The 19485-nt window shown below is 36.9% G+C and overlaps 1 protein-coding gene and 1 non-coding gene across 2 annotated transcripts; both read right to left on the bottom strand.

Moving 5' to 3' along the window:
• Positions 1-14797, bottom strand: pabpc1b (poly A binding protein, cytoplasmic 1 b). Its single transcript, XM_058753539.1, has 15 exons — positions 14075-14797; positions 9236-9429; positions 8988-9103; positions 6953-7092; positions 6773-6867; positions 6539-6676; positions 6163-6258; positions 5151-5423; positions 4979-5069; positions 4776-4886; positions 2350-2498; positions 878-962; positions 668-798; positions 468-566; positions 1-375 (listed from the first exon to the last, which is right to left on the bottom strand). The coding sequence occupies exons 1-14, from the start codon at positions 14265-14267 to the stop codon at positions 474-476; spliced, it is 1905 nt and encodes a 634-aa protein (XP_058609522.1). The 5' UTR covers positions 14268-14797; the 3' UTR covers positions 1-375; positions 468-473.
• LOC131526482 (small nucleolar RNA SNORA5) lies at positions 6379-6513 on the bottom strand. Its single transcript, XR_009267470.1, has one exon. It is a non-coding gene; the product is annotated as a small nucleolar RNA SNORA5 (small nucleolar RNA).
• Positions 14798-19485: the final 4688 nt, after the last annotated feature.

Genomic DNA, 19485 nt, shown 5'->3' with positions numbered 1-19485 from the left:
CATTTTTAATGAACTTTATTTGAGCAAGCATATTTTGAATTTAAGATAACTTCACATTGCTGGTTCAGTCAGTTCTCCTACTGAGAACATGACATAGCCAGGCTTTAAAAGCAATAAAACAAGGCAGGAATGCTTTACGGCTGTTTATTCCCTATGCTGTGGGTTTTTTTTTTTTTTAAACCTCCAACATTATTTTTGTCTTTTTCCTTTTTTTGTTCCTTTTTTAATATACCTTAACTAGGCCTAGAATGCTTGTCTCTAGACCTGGCTCTTTCAAGTTTCTTTTTTAAATATCGTTTTCCATGTTTTGCGATGTTTTCTGTTTTTTTCTCTGTTTACTTTTTCCTCTCTGTGGAGATTCAAGGACGTGTCCCCCTGTAAAACACAGACATTGTGACCTCGCAGTTCCCAACACAATACACAACATTTGACGCGAGCAGAGAAAAACACGTAAAGGAACACGTTACCTTGGCTTAGACGTTTGGCACGCCAGTAGAATTGGTCACGGTTTTCTGAGCGGCTTCTTTAGCCTGGTGAGCCTGGAGTACGGCCACTGCCTCATCGACCTGTCACACAGTCGACAAAACATTAAAACATGTCGACAAAACCTCTTCCAATGCTTCATTCCACACGGTTCACAAAAACAGCATTCAGCAACGAGTCCAACCTTGGAGCGCAGAGACTCTGGAGACTCCAGCATGTGGAGGAGCTCCGAGTTGTCGATTTCCAGCAGCATACCGGTGATCTTGCCAGCCAGGCTGGGATGCATATTCTGGATAAGTGGGAAGAGACGTTCACCTGTGAGAGGAAAATGAAACATTAGCCTCATTTCGTCAGGTGGTGAGAGGAACATGCAGTGAAAAGCAGCACTCTTTACCCAGCATCTGCTTCTGTTCCTGTGGCGGGGCAGCGGCGAGCATGGAGGCCGTGAGCGGTTCCTGTCCTTGCACGTGCACAGCAGGCTGTAAACAGAGTAAATGAGTACAGTCAGCGTTGGGAGGGTTACTTTGGAAATGTAATAGATTACAGATTACAAGTTACCCTATTAAAAAATGTAATAAGTGCTGTAACTATTTCAATTACTTTATTAAAGTAATGTAACTGATTACATTTGATTACTTTTCAAAATTTCTAACAAATTGTTAATCATTTTGAAACATTTAAAGCAGGCAGGGTTAACCTTCCAGTAGAAGGTTAAAAAAATTACATTTTAAAAGCACAGCCACCACAAAATCAGACTTTAGCACTGCTTTTTACTTTTTTGACCTTTTAAGGTTAAATACAGATTTAAAATCATAAGATATGGTTTAAGAGCTATTATACTGTTTTTAAAAACAAATCTTTGCATAGCTATGACAGGAAACACTGGCATCTAACAGTAAAGGTCATTGCACACAGAGTCCGGACTTTTCGTAAGTGTTTTTTCGTATTCGTTATACTAAAAATTCGTCACGTACAGAAACCTTGCACACTGAGTCCGATGCGTATTAATTAATCCTTTGCAAAAAACAGCACTACATGGAGTCTTCAAGCAGCGAGGATGATTTTGTTGCCCTCTCGCTTCTTAAAAAGAAAGGAAATATTGGGTCCATCCAATCCTGAGATTCCCCCTCCTTATTAAGGAGTAGCGGGATTATCCCGGCGATTCAAAGTTTACTTCAGGATGTCAGTAGCTCAGTTTGAGCCACATATTAAAAAGACCACCACTGATTTCTGTGAACTCAGTGTGCAAGGATGTATATACAGTGCTTTGTGCTGCGAGACGAAGTGGATGAATTTGACAATCGCCATTCTGGATTTTGGCGTTCGCTTGTACAGTGGCTCTGAATTGTCAAAACACCTCTCAAAATGCTTGCTACGGATGTGAAAAATTTAATTCTAACTCTATCCAAATTTTTTTATGACGGACGAAAGTTTCAGAGGCAGTGTGTAAACGTGATTGGCACAGCATGAGGTCGTATTTATTTTTCAATGTGCGACTCGGATTTGTGCAATGGCCTTCAATATTAAAAAATAAAGCATGCACATAAACCCAAATAGGATATAAAACACCTATAAAACATAGGTGTCTCACATTTTAGAGCAGTTAATGCAATTTGGGAAATAAATCAATCAAATCTGTACGTGTGTAAATAAATATTCCGATGTAACCCCCTTTGTAATCACTAAAATTTTCTTAAGTAACTGTAATTTAATTATACATTTTTTCATAGTAACTGTAACAGATTACGGTTTGTAATTAAATTACGTAAATGTTACATGTAACTAGTTGCTCCCCAGCACAGAGTACAGTAAACTCAAAAGCACATCTTTCAGGCGCGATGGGATAAAGGTGGAGCGCAGTCTTACCTGCTGCATGGTCACCTGAGGCTGTGTGTTCATGTGCTGCTGGGGGCTGCGGACACTGGGGGCGTATTTGTACTGCGGCACTCCGCGCACTGGAGGAGCGGAAGCTGCAGCCGCTGCAGTGCTGGGTCGTGGACCCATAGTCTGAGCAGCTGAGAGAGAGAAGCACAACTCAGTATTAATAATGGGCATGTAAGATCACATTCATCTGTTACAAGTAATGTTGCACACACAATGAAATTATTAAACCCTCATTATGCATTCAAAATTTGCATAATATTCTTGCATTCTGGGGACCGTTCAGACCCGGTCATCTGAAGTCCTCACTTTATTTTGTTCTACATGTAATCTGTAAAGCCTCCTTTGCATCAAATCAACCTGAATAAATTTGTATTTTGTTTTTAATAGACAAAAGTTTGGCTCCTGCACTAAAAACTATCATTTAGATCTTGTACATATATGACCCGTGCTGGCAAAATGAGTCGGAAGCGCACGGGCTAATTTTGAGCTGCAGGCAAAAAAAGAAAGAAAAGAATAATAATAATTTTTAAAAAAGTGACGTCAACTTTAATGTTTTCACAAAAATGAGTTCATTAAGCCCTCGTCTAGTGATCGCGATGCTCTAAATAGTAATTAAACATCTAAGAGTATCTTTATTTGTATGCTTTCTGAGAGGAGTACCTATTAGTACATATACACAGAATTAAAGTAGGCTAAATGTATTTAAGTATTCATGCAAACATAATCTCTTACGTCTTAAGTGAACGTTTGGGGAACTGTTGGGGGAAAACATCAGATGTTTAACATTATATTAGATCTGTGCATTACACTATGTCTTAATATAGGCTGTCGGTCACATTAATGTCAGGCCTAATAAAATGATAAAAGAAAAGAGGTAATCACTCGCTGCACTTGATTGAACTGGTTTTGTAGTTTTCATCATTTATTTGTAATGAACACACTGAAGTGATTTTTTACATTTTTATTATTGTTTTTCTTACTTGAAACCTGAAACCCTTCTTTGTTTGGTTCAGACATGTTTGATTAGGGTTAATATAAACTCTGCAGGACAGCAGATTTCCAGGAGTGAGCACCTCCGAACCAGACTAACGACTAGGGCTGTCAAAATGGCTGAAAAACTAAATTCGAATTTTGTACTTAAATGTTATCAAAATTCGAATTATATTCGAATTTAAAAGGCATAATTTCAGTTAGAGGGAAAAAAGCTTTTGGCTTCTCTCCTGAGGCCACAAGAGGGTGCATCGAGCAAAATATTACTAATCCACAGTTCTTCAAAGCGTAAAATAACACGACTATCTTTGAAAAATGTGCATAATGTTTAAAATGTTTAACCTTATATAATTAAGTTGATTAAACAATTAGAAACAAAACAGCATCATGTATACAAGTTTAATACAAAGCACGGAAAACCCATCACAAAGAGTAACGTTACTTTGTTTCATTTAAAAACATGATGCAGTGGAATGGGGAGAGACCCGTCCCGCCATAAAGTTTTGAGACATGTTTTTTCAAAGTTGACCTTACAATAATTTTAAATGGCTTTCTAAATATCCGACTCTCTTTTGCGAGATGCGAGTGCAGCGGTGATAGATGTCCCTCTTGAAAATGCGATAATTATGTGTTCTGTGTGAATGGCTTGGTTCCAGTTTTGACATAAACAACATAATCTCCGCATTGATGTTCTCTTTTTCCGCAGTATTTTAAATGAACAACGTATCCAGTGGGTTCAACTGGATAGGCAAAAAAAAATAATGCAATGATACCTACCTACATCTTTATCGCATCTCAAGCGCCAGATAAGGCTGCCTGACGCACCCCAAAAATTCGAATGCAAAACGTTGTGGATTTTTTAATTCCACGAATATTCGAAATTAAAAAAAAATTTAGCCTTACTAACGACATTAACTTTAAGAAACGTAAAAGGCAAATGAAATCAAGTATGAAAATCACTGAATATTAGGTCTGTGACGATAAATCGATTCTGAGCTTAGATTTTAACAGCAGATGGCGCTCTAATCTAGTTTTTATCCGCACACTCAAATGCTTGTGCGTTCGGCTCAGTAATTTCACCTCAGCTCAGAATGCTTTTATGACACGAGATTAATGTAAACGGCCCATTGTGAACACCCTTGTAATTCGTTTCAACCTTTTCAAATTTTATGAATGATTATTTTAGGTTCTAAAAGGATATGGAACCAAGCAAAGTACGGCTGCTTCTAAAGCACGCAGTGCCATCTGCCGTTCAAAACTAATCGACTCAAGAAAGAATCGCGATGCATTAGGAAAATCTCAGAATCGATGCTGAATCATTTCTCGATGCATCGATTTATTTTCCCAGCCCTACTGAATATTCTATGTCACCAAAACTTCATGGTGCTGTGGTGCATGTAAAGGCTGAAACTACTCACCAACACGCTGAGTGGACATCATGCGAGGCACCTGAGATGCAGGACGCATGGTGCTGAAGGTCTGAGGTCTGGGGGCAGATGGGCGCATTGTGCCTGGCATGTTCTGGAAGTCTGTAGGAAAGGTTCAATGTCTTTATTAGTATGAATCAGTAGTATTGGATTCATTTAATAAAGCAGGTTTCTGGGATTCAAAGTTGACTTACGCTGAGGCCGGACGCCTTGTGCGGTCCAGCGGGGACTGGGTCTGAGCTGGGTGAGCTGACTGGTAGGGTAATACGCAGCTCTGTTCTGGGCCTGTGATGCAAGGAAATCATTAGGGGAAAAAAAAAAAATTCAGCAGTAATGTTAATCTAAGCAATATGACAACCAACCCACCTGTGGAATGGCAGCCATGAAGTATCCTGACGGAGGTGCAGGTTGGTAGGGGTTGATAACGGGGTTTGGCACTGCACGGACACTGGCCATCCTCTGCATGTACTGGTTGGTGAGATGGGCCTGCCGTTCCTCTTTGCGCTGAGCAAGAGCCACATACAATGGCTTAGTGGCCACAATACGGCCATTCATCTCAGTCACCGCTTTAGTGGCTTCCTCAGGGGAAGAGAAACAGACAAATCCAAAGCCTTTACTGCGACCACCGTCCATCATGACCTGTGACAGAAGAGGGGGAAGACTTCAATTTTTGTCTAAAAGCCAACATGCAACAAAATAAACATGAAATGGCATTTGCAGAGATATTACATCAAGGGAAACAAATTCATTTTATTCCTCTGGATGGTGGAAACTGGGCATCTTTATAACAGAATGGAAAATTACAGCATTGACAATCGGCAAGACTTTAAGGCTAACGAGCGCAATTGACAATGTAAGGTTGATGAAATGATTTATCCATGTTTTAATAAGCCTCTGGTCTTAGATCTTTTTAGATGGATGCCGAGACTTCTTAAGTTGGGTAGAATCTGTGATCTCTGACCAAGTTTGTTTGCTGGCTTTCGTGGCTGATATACACCGCGTTTTCCGCCAACTGGCAACCCTGGCTGTCAAAATATTGGATAAATTGGCAGTGGGCGGAGTCACACAGACCAAAAACAAAACAGACAGGAACACACATTTCAAAGTAGAATAACTGGCTGCAGCATTGTTTTTTGAAGACAAGTATTTGAACAATGGTATTTTCAGGCTTTAATGCAGTAACTAAAAACATTTCTGCGCTGCAGTAAGATGCACTGATAAATTGTACACAATTAGACCAAGAAAGTGTATGAAAGTAAATCAATCAATTTTTAAATCCAATGAATTTTAATAGGGCCATCACTGTGTACATTTAGTTCTTATAGAAAATGTCTAGAATGTGTAGAAATAACTTGGTCAGACGGATTCACAATCGTACCTTGGCACTGGTGATTGTACCGAAGGGAGAGAACTCTTTACGAAGACGCTCGTCATCAATACCATCATCCAAGTTCTTCACGTAAAGATTGACACCCTGTAAAGACAGCAAACGGCTGTGAAGAACTGCATCTGTGAAGGCACTTACAACACACTTTAATTAAATGAAAGATCCAAAAGCAGTTACACAGTCTAACTCATGTCCTTGAATAAGTAACATTGTACATAGCCCTTCTATCCCCAATATCCACTATACAGGAACGTGAGGCCCATGGGCTACAATTTCACTGTTGCAGCCATTTTGGCCAGTGTGGTCCACTGAGGAGGAAACACCGAATTTGACAAGGCTGCAGAGGTCAGAGTTAACCCTCACTGACCTGGTAGCGAGTCATGCGGTCCTGCTTCATCTGCTCAAATTTGCGCTTGAGCTCAGTTTGCCGCTCCACTTTCTTCTGAGCACGACCCACATAGATAAGCTTCCCGTTCATTTCTTTGCCGTTCATCTCATCCACAGCCTGTCAGAAGAGAGCAGAACTATTGTGTTGTACGTGTGCATCCTATGGTTATTGGAAGACAATTACGTTATTTTGACTACATTAAGTTGAACTGACCCTTTGGGCGTCTTCGTGCCTCTCAAAACTCACAAATCCAAAGCCTCTGGACTTTCCATGTTCATCAGTCATGACACGGATGCTCATGGCAGAACCTTATTAAATGAGGAAAAGGTTTTGGTAATGTGTAAGTCAATAGAGAATAAGAGTGTATAAATTGCAGTACTACAAAGAACTTACCATATTTGCTGAAGATGTCCTTGAGTTTTTCATCATCCATGTCTTCCCCAAAGTTTTTGATGTACACATTTGTAAATTCTTTGGCTCTTGCGCCGAGCTCAGCCTCCCTCTCCTTGCGAGATTTGAAGCGCCCTACAAACCTGATAGAAATTAGGAGCATTTAATAGGAGGATCTAGTGGATCTCAAAGCAGTTATTTCTAGAGGCTGGTTGACGTAGCTTACATTTGATCAAGACATTTAGGATTTTTCAACAATATACTATATATCTCTGTAATTAGTCATTAATACAACCAAAGCCAAACCAAGCCAAAAATATATATTTTTTTATTTGAAATGAAGAATTATTTAACTTGTATAAACCAGGTTTGTTTAGTATATACACTACCATTGAAAAGTCTAGGTAAGATTTTTGAAAGAAATACTTTATTCAGCATGGTCATATTAAATTGTTCGAATATGACAGTAAAGACAATAATGTTTCAAAAGACTTTTATTTCAAATAAATATTCGTCTTTTGAAATCCTTGTTTTTTTATGAATTCATCAAAAAATGTATCATGATTTATGGTTTCCACAAAAATATGAAGCAGAATATTTTTTTCCTTGATTAGAATATTAGAATGATTTCTGAAGGATCATGTAACACTGAAGACTGGAGTAATGATGCTGAAAATTCAGCTTTGCAATGCAGTAATAAATCACATTTAAAAATATATTTAAATAGAAAACTGATTTTAAAATGCAATAATATTTCACAATATTACTGTTTTTACTGCATTTTAATACTTGCATGCAATCTTTACACAAACGTATATTAGGTAATATAAAAATGGACAGCAAAATGTTTTTCAGAATGTTTAAGGAACAGTTCACCCAAAAATGAAAATTTGCTACAAAAAAAAAACAAAAAAACAAATGCCATCAGTCATTTTTGGTTGAACTATACCTTTAAATTTTATTAGGGCTGGGTTTTGACACAAATTTAACGATTCGATTCGATTCAATATCGATTATTTTGGAAATATATCAGGTACAGTACATGCCAAATTTTCTCAATGAAATAAAAAATCTTTCAACTAATGCTGTAAAATATACATGAGAGTCAGTTGGTACTACATTACTATAATATTGAAGGTTAAAATTGACTGATTTGTTAAAATTACACTTTATGAAGTTTTTAAAATACGGTAATAAAGTTACAATTACATAATATTTCTACTTCAATTAGTAAAAAAAAAAAAACCCATAATGGTGGCTGTCATAAAAACTTGATGGATTTATTCAAGCATAAATTAAACATTGAAGAACAGTAACATTTATAATGAATGTGTTATATTGTGCATATATTTAGCAAAATGCCCCTCTCTACAGTTTATGGTCACCAAGTATGTTTTTCTGAGGTAAATGTGACGTTACATGACATTGTTTACAAGCTGTTATATTGACGTCTTTGCGTGGCTGAAACATGAGACAGGATACGGACTGTAAAGTTGTACTCTTTCTTTTAACTTACCTTCGGATGTTTAGTCATGTTTATTTCGTGCTGAAACTGGTATTAATGTGGAGGAGATGATCAGTTCACATGCGTTGAACTGAGGCGCTCCAGCGATCTGTCACTCCACATTAAACAGCGCCAAAACGGCATTTATTGTTTGAATACTGCAATACAATGGACAGAGTTTGAAATCTGAGACTTTGTTTCATATTAAAAGTACCAAAGCACAATGCTTATTGCGGTAAATTGGATGGGAAGTGCCCTTCAATGTTCCGTCCATTAACTGAAAACAGGTTCTTGGGATTTAAGAATCGATTAATATCGAGATATCGATATTTTTTACCCAGCCCTAAATTTTATGTTACAATATTTTAGAAAAAACTCTTTAATGTCACTTAGTCCAACCTTTCCACACACTTCAATTCCAAATCAAGTCTGTTAGTCAATAAAGCCACTCCTCATGTTAGCTGGCAAGTTCTTTTAGCAATTTTCCTTTATCCTAATGCTCAGGTTTGGGACAATGCTAAAAATCTCACTTACACTTTTCTGTCATTCAGCAACATGCCGTTCATTTTCTCAATGGCTCTTTCAGCGGCCTCCTGGGTCTCAAAGTGCACAAAGCCGTAGCCCTTTGAGCCATTCTCGTCACAAACCACCTTAAGAAAGGATATCAGGCATAAAATCATGCACACACTGACCAAAAGAAGCACTCGTGCACAAAAAAAAAAATACAACACGCAATCATCAAATCACTACAAAGCACACTCAAAAGCGTGTATGTGCCTTACCTTGCAGGACAGGATGTTGCCAAATGCAGAAAAGGTGTCATATAGGGCTTTATTATCAATAGACTTATCCAGGTTCTTGATGAAGATGTTTCCAACGCCGCTCTTCCTCAGAGAGGGGTCGCGCTGAGACCACATGATGCGGACAGGTCTACCCTTGATGACGTCAAAGTTCATCGTGTCTAAAGCCCGTTCAGCTGGAAGCAAAAACAATTATGAGTCCACTAAAATGATTAGCACTTAAGGCAAGACACTATTGGCAAAACCATTGCTTTTTTATTTCACGCACTTATCAGTTTGAATATTTCTGGATATTTTGCATCCACGTCTTTTGGACTAGTAGAAAGAAAACCTCCAAACTACATAGTGTAATAAAACATGCATTTCAATATCTATTTGTGTCTATTTATTTATTTACGATTTAACGCCATATCAGCAGCAATGGCTAAATTCATGGCAAAGTCAACAGTATTATGATTACAATATTTCAATACATTGTTTACAATAATTTAACAATTTTATCTTATAAACAATCAACATACAAATATACTTAAAATAGCAATAGGAACAATAACAACTGCATACAACCCCAATTCCAGAAAAGTTGGGACGTTTTGTGAAATGCCATAACATCAAGAATATGTTATCTGTTCATTCTCTTTGACTTTTATTTAATTGACTAAAGTACAAAGAAAAAATTTCCAATGTTTTCGCTGACCACCTTAATTTTATTTTGTAAATATAGACAAATTTTGATTTTGATGGCTGCAACACACTCCAAAAAAGTTGGGACAGAGGCACGTTTCATTGTTTAGGAATTGAAGATACTAACTGTTAAAGTTTTGGGAGCAAAATTTTTGTCCAGTCTCGCTTGATACAGATGGTCAGCAGTCTGTGATCGTCGTTCTCTGATTCTCCTTTTCATGACTGGTCATACATTTTCAATTGGAGACAGATCTGGACTGCAGGCAGGACAGTCTAACACATTCACTCTGTCTCTACGAAACCACGCTGTTCTAGCACATGCAGAATGAGAGCTGGCATTGTCTTGATCTAATAACCATGGACTTCCCATGAAAGACACCATCTTGATGGCAGTATACAGTGCCCTCCAAAAGTATTGGAACAGTGAAGACAAAATTGTTCTGTTGGCTGTGGAGTCAAGACATTTGCAAATATGATGAAAAGATGAATATGAGACAAAACTACAGAATGTCACATTTTATTATTAGCCGTTTCAACTCATACATGTTTTACCAAATAAAAAGAACAGCACTTTTAGAGTTCATCCCACTCATTGATGTGAGCATAAGTATTGGGACAGTTGAACATAAGGCAGATATAAAAGATTAAAAGCTATTATTTAGTTGCAGATCCCTTGCGCACTCACAGCAGTGAGTCTGGGACCCAAAGACATCACCAGACTCTTGGTCTCATCCTTTGAAATGCTTTTCCCAGCCTTTAATGCAGTCAATTCCAATTATTGCTTGTTTTGGGGAGTTTCTGCCTTTACTCTCCTCTTCAGCTGCTGAAATTCATGTTCAATCGGATTTAAATCTGGAGATTGATTTGGGCAATTTAAGACTTTCCATTTCTTTGCTCTTATAAACTCCTTGACTGAACTGGCAGGGTGTTTTGGGTCATTGTCCTGATGCAACATGAAGCACTTCCCAATGAATCTGGTGGCATTTTCTTGAATATTGGTAGGCAAGATGGATTTGTACCCTTCCAAATTCATTCTGCTACTGTCATCATACATTAAGTCATCAGTAAAGTTGAGAGGCCTGTTCCAGAGGCAGCCATGACACCACCTCCACCATGCTTTACAGATGAGGCTGTATGCTTGGGATCATTGCAGTTCCCTTTTTTTCTCCACAGTTTTGCTTTCCCATCACTTCGATAAAGGTTCATCTTTGTCTCATCGGTCCATAAACACAGTTCCAAAACTCTTCTGGCTCACCTTTGTGCTTTTTTGCAAACTCTAATCTTGCCTTTCTATTTTTGGAGCTGGTCAGAGGTTTGTATCTTGCTGTGTAGCATCTGTAATTCTGTGTCAAAGTCTCCTGAGGACAGTAGATTGTCAGAGCATCACCCCAGCTTTCAGGACGTTGTTGGTGATTTTACAGACACGTCTTTTAGGGTTCATTTTCACAGCTTTTATGATTTGTCTGTCATCAACTACTGTTGTTTTCTCAGCCGTTCAGGTAGTTGTTGGTTGCTGGTGGTTTCCAAACTCTTGAATTCTCCATGTTCTTTGTTTTTGCTAGAGCTCTAACTGACTTCCTCTTTTCTTTTAGCGTCCAAATTGCTTTCTTTTCTCTCAAAGTCAGCTCCCTCATCTTCATCCTGGTTTGTGTGTGTCATCATCGAATGCAAGATTCAGAATGCAGAAGTAATGGATATAACTGATACGACACATTCCCTGCTTTTAATATCTGAAGAATTAATGCAACAGGACACAGCTGATCACTTAGAAAGACCTGTGAGGCAACTGTCCCAATACTTATGCTCACATCAGATAGAGGGATGAAACTCTAAAAGTGCTGAACTTCTCAGCTGGTAAAACATCCATGTGTTGAACCACCCAATAATAAAATGTGACATTCTGTAGTTTCGTCTCATATTCATCTTTTCATCATATTTGCAAATGTCTTGACTCCACAGCCAACAGAGCAATTTTGTCTTCACTGTTCCAATACTTTTGGAGGGTACTGTTTATCTCTGTACAATCCCAGTATATGCCTCCATATCAATAGTACCTTCGCACACATGCCAGTCACCCATGCCGTTTGCTGTGCTGCACCCCCATACCATGACAGATGTTTGCTTTTGTATCTGTCACTGATGAAAGTCTGGATGGTCCCTTTGGTCTTTGGGACTGAGAACTTGAAATCCATTTTTCCCCGGAAACAAGTTGACGTGGACTCATCGGAGTACAGCACACATTTCCACTGTCTTTTTGAGACAGTGAGATGAGCTCTGGCCCAGAGAACCTGGCAGCATCGCTGCATAGAATTGATGTATAGCTTTCTCCCAGAGTAACAGATAATCAGGTTGCATTTCTTGATGCAGCAGCAGACTGTGGTAAATAACAGTGGTTTTCTGAAGTACTCCTGAGCCCATGTGGCTATATGTAACACCGCCATCTGAGGGCTCAAAGGTCATGCACATTCACCTGAGATTTCCTGCCTTGCCCTACATGTTCTGTGATTTCTCTGGATTCCCCGAATCCTTTAGCAATATTATGTATGGTACTTGGTGAAAGACCTAAATTCTTTGCGATTTTGCATTGCGAAATGTGATTTTTGATTTGTTTGACACTTCTCTCGTGAAATTTGGCATGAAGTGATGAGCCATGATCCAGCTTTGCTTGCAAAGATTGAGATGCTCCCTTTACATCCAAACAGGATACCTTGACCAATTGCCAATTCACCTGCTGACTGTGAACTGTTTCAAAACAGTTTAACGTGGATATTCTATAACTTTTTCACTTTTATTTTGCCTCTGTCCCAACTTTTTTGGAGTGTGTTACAGCCTTCAAAATCAAAATTTGTTCATATTTACAAAACACATTTACGTTGGTCAGTGAAAACTTTGGAAATCTTTTCTTTGCACTTTTGTCAATTAAATAAAACTTAGAGAATTAACAAATCACAGATTCTTGATTTTATTGCATTTTACAAAACGTCCCAACTTTTCTGGAAATTATTCCAGGAGAAACTTAAAAAATAAATAAAAAAATAAAAAAATCTACTTCTTTAAAATTGTCTAATCCAAATTCTCGTCAATAGTTTTTTTTTTTTTTACTATTTTTTACTATATATTTTTTTTCTATTTGAGATTTATATGGACTTTATTTATATAATATTTAACTTAATAAAAATATGGTATTTTCTGGAGTCATGAAAAGTTCCAAAATCCCCTCTGTAAAAATGTTCAACTCTAATGTCAATAAAATTAAACAAAATCTAAATGAAATTAAATGAATTTTGGACCTGCCTTAATCCAATAATCACTCTTGTGTTCTGATACAGATACAAATAAGTTCATATTTAATTAGACAACACCTCAGTTGAAAAAACATTTCAGAAAACTTAATTCAAAACATTTGTCTTCATGTACTGTTAACTAGGGAAGTATATGCTCAAATCTATGAATTTTGCCTTAAATTTGCAATAGATGATCCTGACATTAACTGAAAATGAAGTGCACATTTGTGTCTCATGTAAATCATAAAATTGTCCATCTGAATAACCAGATTAACTACTCCAAGGATAAAAGTGATACATTCATTACATAGACATTGCTTGGTGCCTGAATTTTAATTGCATTTTTGCCCAATCCCAAATTAACTTCTGAACCCTTGTTCCACATAATGATTATATGCAACCTGAATCCATAAAAAAAAAAAAAAAAAAAGGGACAAGAAATCTCGGATTGCACACTGAACATGTCTGACCTAAATTAGAGGGGCTGCACGTGACACCTCCAATACAATCCAATACAATAATGTTTAAACCTATTGAAAACAGCATGCTTAACAATAAAGCAGGGAGCACAAACAGCCATAATCAATGCGATCAAGGAATTTTCCTGACAAGCCTGACAGGGGTTATCTGTGCAGCACACTCTCCGCCCACCCACGCCCTAAATATGACAGGCATGCAAGTCACTGCTGTCATGCAACACCATGCGCCATGCATGCGGCTCTCATCCTCAACGCTTTATAATTCATAATCAAACCCAGACGCTTGTGCTGCATATGGATGAGACGCATAAGCACGCCACTGACACGCTACATTTCATTTTCAACGTGTCTTTATCATCAATGCCATCGTTTACCGTCTGCAGGCTGCTGGAAGTTGACATAGGCATAGCCCAGCGACCGGCGCGTGATCATGTCCCTACACACCCGGATGGAGAGGATGGCACCGGCTGGGCTAAACTTCTCGTAGAGCATGGCTTCAGTCACGTCCTGGTGCAGGTCTCCAACATACAGCGAGGCCATGGGGTAACTAGGAGCGCTGGGGTTCATTTTCTCTTCTCTCGCAGCTGTGAACTCGCAGAATTGTAGGTATTTCGCGGCGCTGGCGCGTGAGCTCAACTACGTCAGAATATAACTAGCTGTCAAGCTAATATCAGCACGCCAATTTTTACAGTTGAAGACCGTCGACTAAAAGATTACTTCGCCTGAACGATTAAAACGTTTCGTTTAAAATGACGGATATTTAGGGCAACTGAAATTTTAAAACGCGAAAAATCCAAACCAACGAATCAAGCAAACCGCTAACGTTAGGCCTTCGCGAGCTCACAGACTGTCGTTATTTTTTCGGGGTTGTTGAGATGTTTCAAGGCCTCCAGCTCCCACTTCTCCGATTTTTAATTTAAAAAAAAAAAAAAAAAAAAAAAATTGAAAGAAAAAGAAAGAAAATGATTTTTTGGAGTTTTTAAAAGTTTTTAAATTTTTTTGGTATTTTTTTATTTTTTATATAATGTGTGCCGAGGCAAGCTCCGGAGCACACGCGCACTCTCACAGCACTAACAGCCGGGGATCGGGAGGGAAGGGGCGGGGCGAGCCGTCTCATATATACCCGCCGCTGCGTCACCTACCGACGCAATGTGACGCAACAGTGCTCAGCGGTTTTGATTGGATGGAACGTGTTCGAGCCCCTAGATCTGGCCAATAAGCTTTTAGAACGATGAATAGTTGATTTTTGTAACGAATGTATGAGAGTGAAAATAAATTACCGAACTTAATTTTTTAACGTTTATTCATTTAATTTAGAATAGGTAATTCGCTTAAATAAATATTTAATATTTATACAGTGGTGGCCAAAATTATTAGAACACTAGTATTTTCACCAGCTACAAAATGATTTTAAGTCAGTTACATTTGTTTTCTAACTTTGTTTCTAACAGTTTTAATGTGACCTTTATGTAGCAAAAATATCTTAGTTAAATTAAATAATAACAAGTCAAAGAAATGTCGATTTCCAAATGTAATTTATCAATAACTAATACTTCAATAACTGCACTTCAAGCCCACTAACAGTGGGTCTTATGTAGCCTATATATTAGTGATAATTAACCTAATTGCTTTGATCAAATAGGATGCTGAGGGGAACCAATATAGTCTTTGATCAGTGTTGTCTTTTAATCTCTTTAACAATCCTCATTGTTCACTTGTTTAGTTATCAGTTTTACAACACATGATTTAAATTCATAGTTCATAGTTGATTAACAGCATAGATGTCTGTACTGAAGATCACCAACAGAGGGAGTCACAGACCTGGAAGAACTACTGACTACTCAGATCTGGATCATGTTCAGATTTCCAGTGCAGACTTTCTGCTGGATGTAGGAAGCATCATTTTATTACCTTCTAATGATTTATTCATTTATCAACACAAATGCAGTTAGGCTATTGGTGGTAACACTAGCAAAGAAATATTTTCAGAATTAGGGGAAACTAGAAGTTGTCAAAGTCATGGCAATTAAATAGCAGTTTCATTTTTCTATGATTATTTTCCAGAAAAAAGCACACTGATCTTATAGTGGGGCATGTTGTCATAAAATATCTGGATTCTCCTTTTTATTGTTAACTAAAACTATTATAATTGAAAAAAAAAAAATTAAAGAAAACAAATATTAGATGAATAACTTCAACTTGAACTGAAATAAAAACAAAATAAAGCTGAATAGAATTAAACAAACAAACAAAAAAAACTAGTGAAAATGATAAAAAACAGACAATATAAAAAATAATAGCAAACTCAAAATACGATATTAAACCGGGGCGTGTTGTCACATTCTGCTGTTTATTGCAGTGTTGTTAATGTTAACAAAAATTATTACAAATAATTTTTATTTTTGGTAATTGACATAAAATAAAATATAAATATCAGATTTACAAACTAAGGTGAAGGTAAAAAAATTCTAAGGTAAATAGAAATAATGTAAATAGAACTAAACTAACCTTTCTAAGGTAAATAGAAATAAAAACGAATAAAATGAAAATAAAAGGTAATTCAAAATATGATCTTACACTCTCAGAAATAAAGGTACAAAAGCTGTCATTGGGGCGGTACCTTTTCAAAAGGTACACTTTTGTACCTATTAGGTTCTAATATGTACACTTTAAGTACTAATATGTACCTTTAAGGTACCAAAATGGACCCTTTAGGTACAAACATGTACCTTTTGAAAAGGTACCGCTCCAGTGACAGCAATTTGTACCTTTATTTCTGAGAGCGTACACATTTACACACATTGACACATTTCATATTTACAGACTAAGTGTACATTTAATAATTTCATGAAAGATTGATTTAATGCTGTCTAATTATATGTCCACATTAACCTGAGTCAAATCTAAGTCACCTGTATTTCTATAGTGCTTTATACAACAGAGATCGTTTCAAAGCAGCTTCACAGAATCGAACAGGAAAGGAACAGAATGACGTAACCTTCAAAAACGAGGCAAATCTACATTCTGCCATAAAGCAGCTATAGCAAGACAATAGTGTCGTTATTCAGTTCGGCTCAAGAACTCTCATTCAGTGTAAAACCAGTTCAATTCAGCGATAAGCAGCTCGACTCAGTTCAATATTGATTCAATTCAGGTCAATAACAGTGTCAGTGTGCAAAATTCATCAATTATGAACACATTTGATTCAGCAGAGCTATAACGCAGAAGACAATAATATCATTATTATCTCAATTCAGTTCAAGTTTAATGCACTTCATGTTGTTAATAACAATGAATGGAATATATTTTTGTCCACAGTTCTCTTCTTTAAATCAGTTAGATTAGGTCAAAAGTAATCTGAAAGTAAGTAGTCTGATTTGCTTTTGGCCTTGTAAGTAACTGCTGCTCATATCAGAGTTCAGATCGTTGCCATCTGCAGTGCTGCAGTGTGTAATAATGCACATGTATTGTCTTTGTGGTTACTCAGAGAAGTTTCTGTCTCCCGTCCCTTCCTGCTGATTACTCATCCTCTCTCCACATAAGTACTGTTGTTCAGCGCCGTCTGCCCGTCTCCATGGCAACAGGGCCCATCCCACAGCAGTAGCCCGAGGCTCTTCACTGACACACCCCAACTGAGAGGAACGGGGCCTTTCCCGAGAGCCTTCCAGAGGTGCTCCAGTTCACTTCAAAATACAGGATCAGATGGACAAAACCAGGATTCGTTTTAAATAGGCCTGGAAATCACGATGTTAAAATTCCAACATATTTCCAGGTTTATATATATATATATATATATATATATATATATATATATATATATAATAGAATAGAATATGTATATGCACACACACACACACACACACACATATACATATTCTATTTCTGTATTTTATACCATTAAATTACTATATACAGCCACTGGATCTTTAAAAAAATAATAATAATAATTTGAGTTTTAAAGAGCAATTTCTAGCCACTGAAATGTGCATATACTAATAATTTTCATGGTTTTTAAAGATTTTCTGGAAACAATTTACAATAAGGTTCATTAGTTAACTACTTAAGTTAACATGAATGAACAATGCTTCTACAGCATTTATTAATCTTTTAACATTTACTAATGCATTATTAAATCAAAAGTTGTGCTTGTTAACATTAGTTAATTCACTGTGAACTAACAATGAACGACTGTATTTTCATTCACTAACATTAGCAAAAATGAACAAGTACTGTAATAAATGTATTGTCCATTGTTTGTTCATGTTAGTTAACACAGTAACTAATGGAACCTTATTGTAAAGTGTTACCGATTTTCTTAATCCTCATAAGTCCTTAAGGAATTGAAATCATAATTTTAAAATTCCCTGATATTCCTATTATATTATATATTATACTACACGTTGACCATTGGATTACTATCAAGTTATTGGACCAGGATTTTTAAAATGATTTCAGTTTTAAAGAGCAATTTCTAGCCATTGAAATTTAATAGTAATTTTCATAACATTTGAAGATTTTATTAATTTACACAAGTTGTCAAGGACTCACAATTCACAATTTTAAAACTGTCCAGGTCTGTTATTTTAGTGTCATTGATATACTTTTTGTTTTTTCTATTTTAATTTTAGTGAAAGTTTTTTTAGTCGAGTCATTTTTATTTTTAAAATGTCTATGTAGTTTTTATTAAGCCATTAGTTCATGTAGTTTTATTTTTATACTTCAACGTAAAGCCCTGGCAACTAGATGTTTTTTGTAGTATTTTTTTAGTTAACGTTGATGATGTTGAGTTAACATTAGATGTTTTTTTAGTTTTAGTAAACAATAATCCATAAGTTTTCGATAAACAGGACGGCATTTAAGCTCAGCACAATGTGCTCAATACTGTAGAGACATCATGACATGAACAACAGATCACAGCTTGTTCACGCCTGGAGCGCACCGGGGACATCAGGCCAGCACCTGCCTCAGTCACCTCTCCTTCTCTCCTCGGTCCAGTGAATCTGGTGCAGGACTCGGATGACTGCGGTCCCACTGAGATGATATGACCCAGTTCCTGAGAAGACAACCACTTGACCACCAACACACTCGAAGCCGAAGCAGCATTAAAGCACTGTCCCAGATTGAGAATCTTAACCGATCCTCATGTTGTTCCAAACGTCATTTTTTCTTTTTTACATTTAGCAGACAATTTTATCCAAAGCGATGAGGACAACAGAAGCAATCAAAACCAACAAAAGAGCAATAATATGTAAGTGCTGTGACAAGTCTCGTTTAGGCTAACGAAGTACACGTATTTGTAGATAATAAAAAGAACACAAGTAGAATAGAAAAAGAAGAGAACAGTGTCAATATTTTTACTTAGTTTTTCAGACAGAAAAGTCGAAAGAACAGAAAAAGAATTGAGAACATTTTTGAACTTTAATTTTCTTTTTAATACAACAAAAATGAATGTTTGTGTGATCAACAGACTGACTTTTAATTTTTTTTTTAAACACGTCTTCTAATGTAGCTCTCCATTCCTGTTTGTATTAATGTACATTAAAAGCGGCATGTCAAAAGTCAGTTTCACATCAGTTATGGCCACAGAGGCAGTTTTGTTTGAAATCACAGACGTCACATTCTCAGTTTCAGAGTTCGATAACTCCAGTTTCCATTGACTTTTGGAACAACACAAGCTTCGGGAACCATTTCTTTATTATTTAGTTGAAAATCCTTTTTAATCTTAATGTGTGTCATATATCCAACCCCATTCCCCCGCAAGCACTTGTGAAAATGAACATTTGAA

This window comes from Onychostoma macrolepis, chromosome 19, assembly GCF_012432095.1.
Source record: "Onychostoma macrolepis isolate SWU-2019 chromosome 19, ASM1243209v1, whole genome shotgun sequence".
In the NCBI taxonomy this organism is placed as follows: Eukaryota; Metazoa; Chordata; class Actinopteri; order Cypriniformes; family Cyprinidae; genus Onychostoma; species Onychostoma macrolepis.
Note: the sequence above shows the minus strand (reverse complement) of the source record. Positions and strands in the feature narration are given on the sequence as shown.

Coding starts and splice junctions, on each gene's coding strand:
- pabpc1b (XM_058753539.1), bottom strand. CDS start 14,267: ATGAACCCCAGCGCTCCTAGTTACCCCATGGCCTCGCTGTATGTTGGA. Junction 6,868..6,952: donor GGACATCTTCAGCAAATATG/GTAAGTTCTTTG, acceptor TCATTTAATAAG/GTTCTGCCATGAGCATCCGT. Junction 6,259..6,538: donor ACCGCATGACTCGCTACCAG/GTCAGTGAGGGT, acceptor CTGTCTTTACAG/GGTGTCAATCTTTACGTGAA.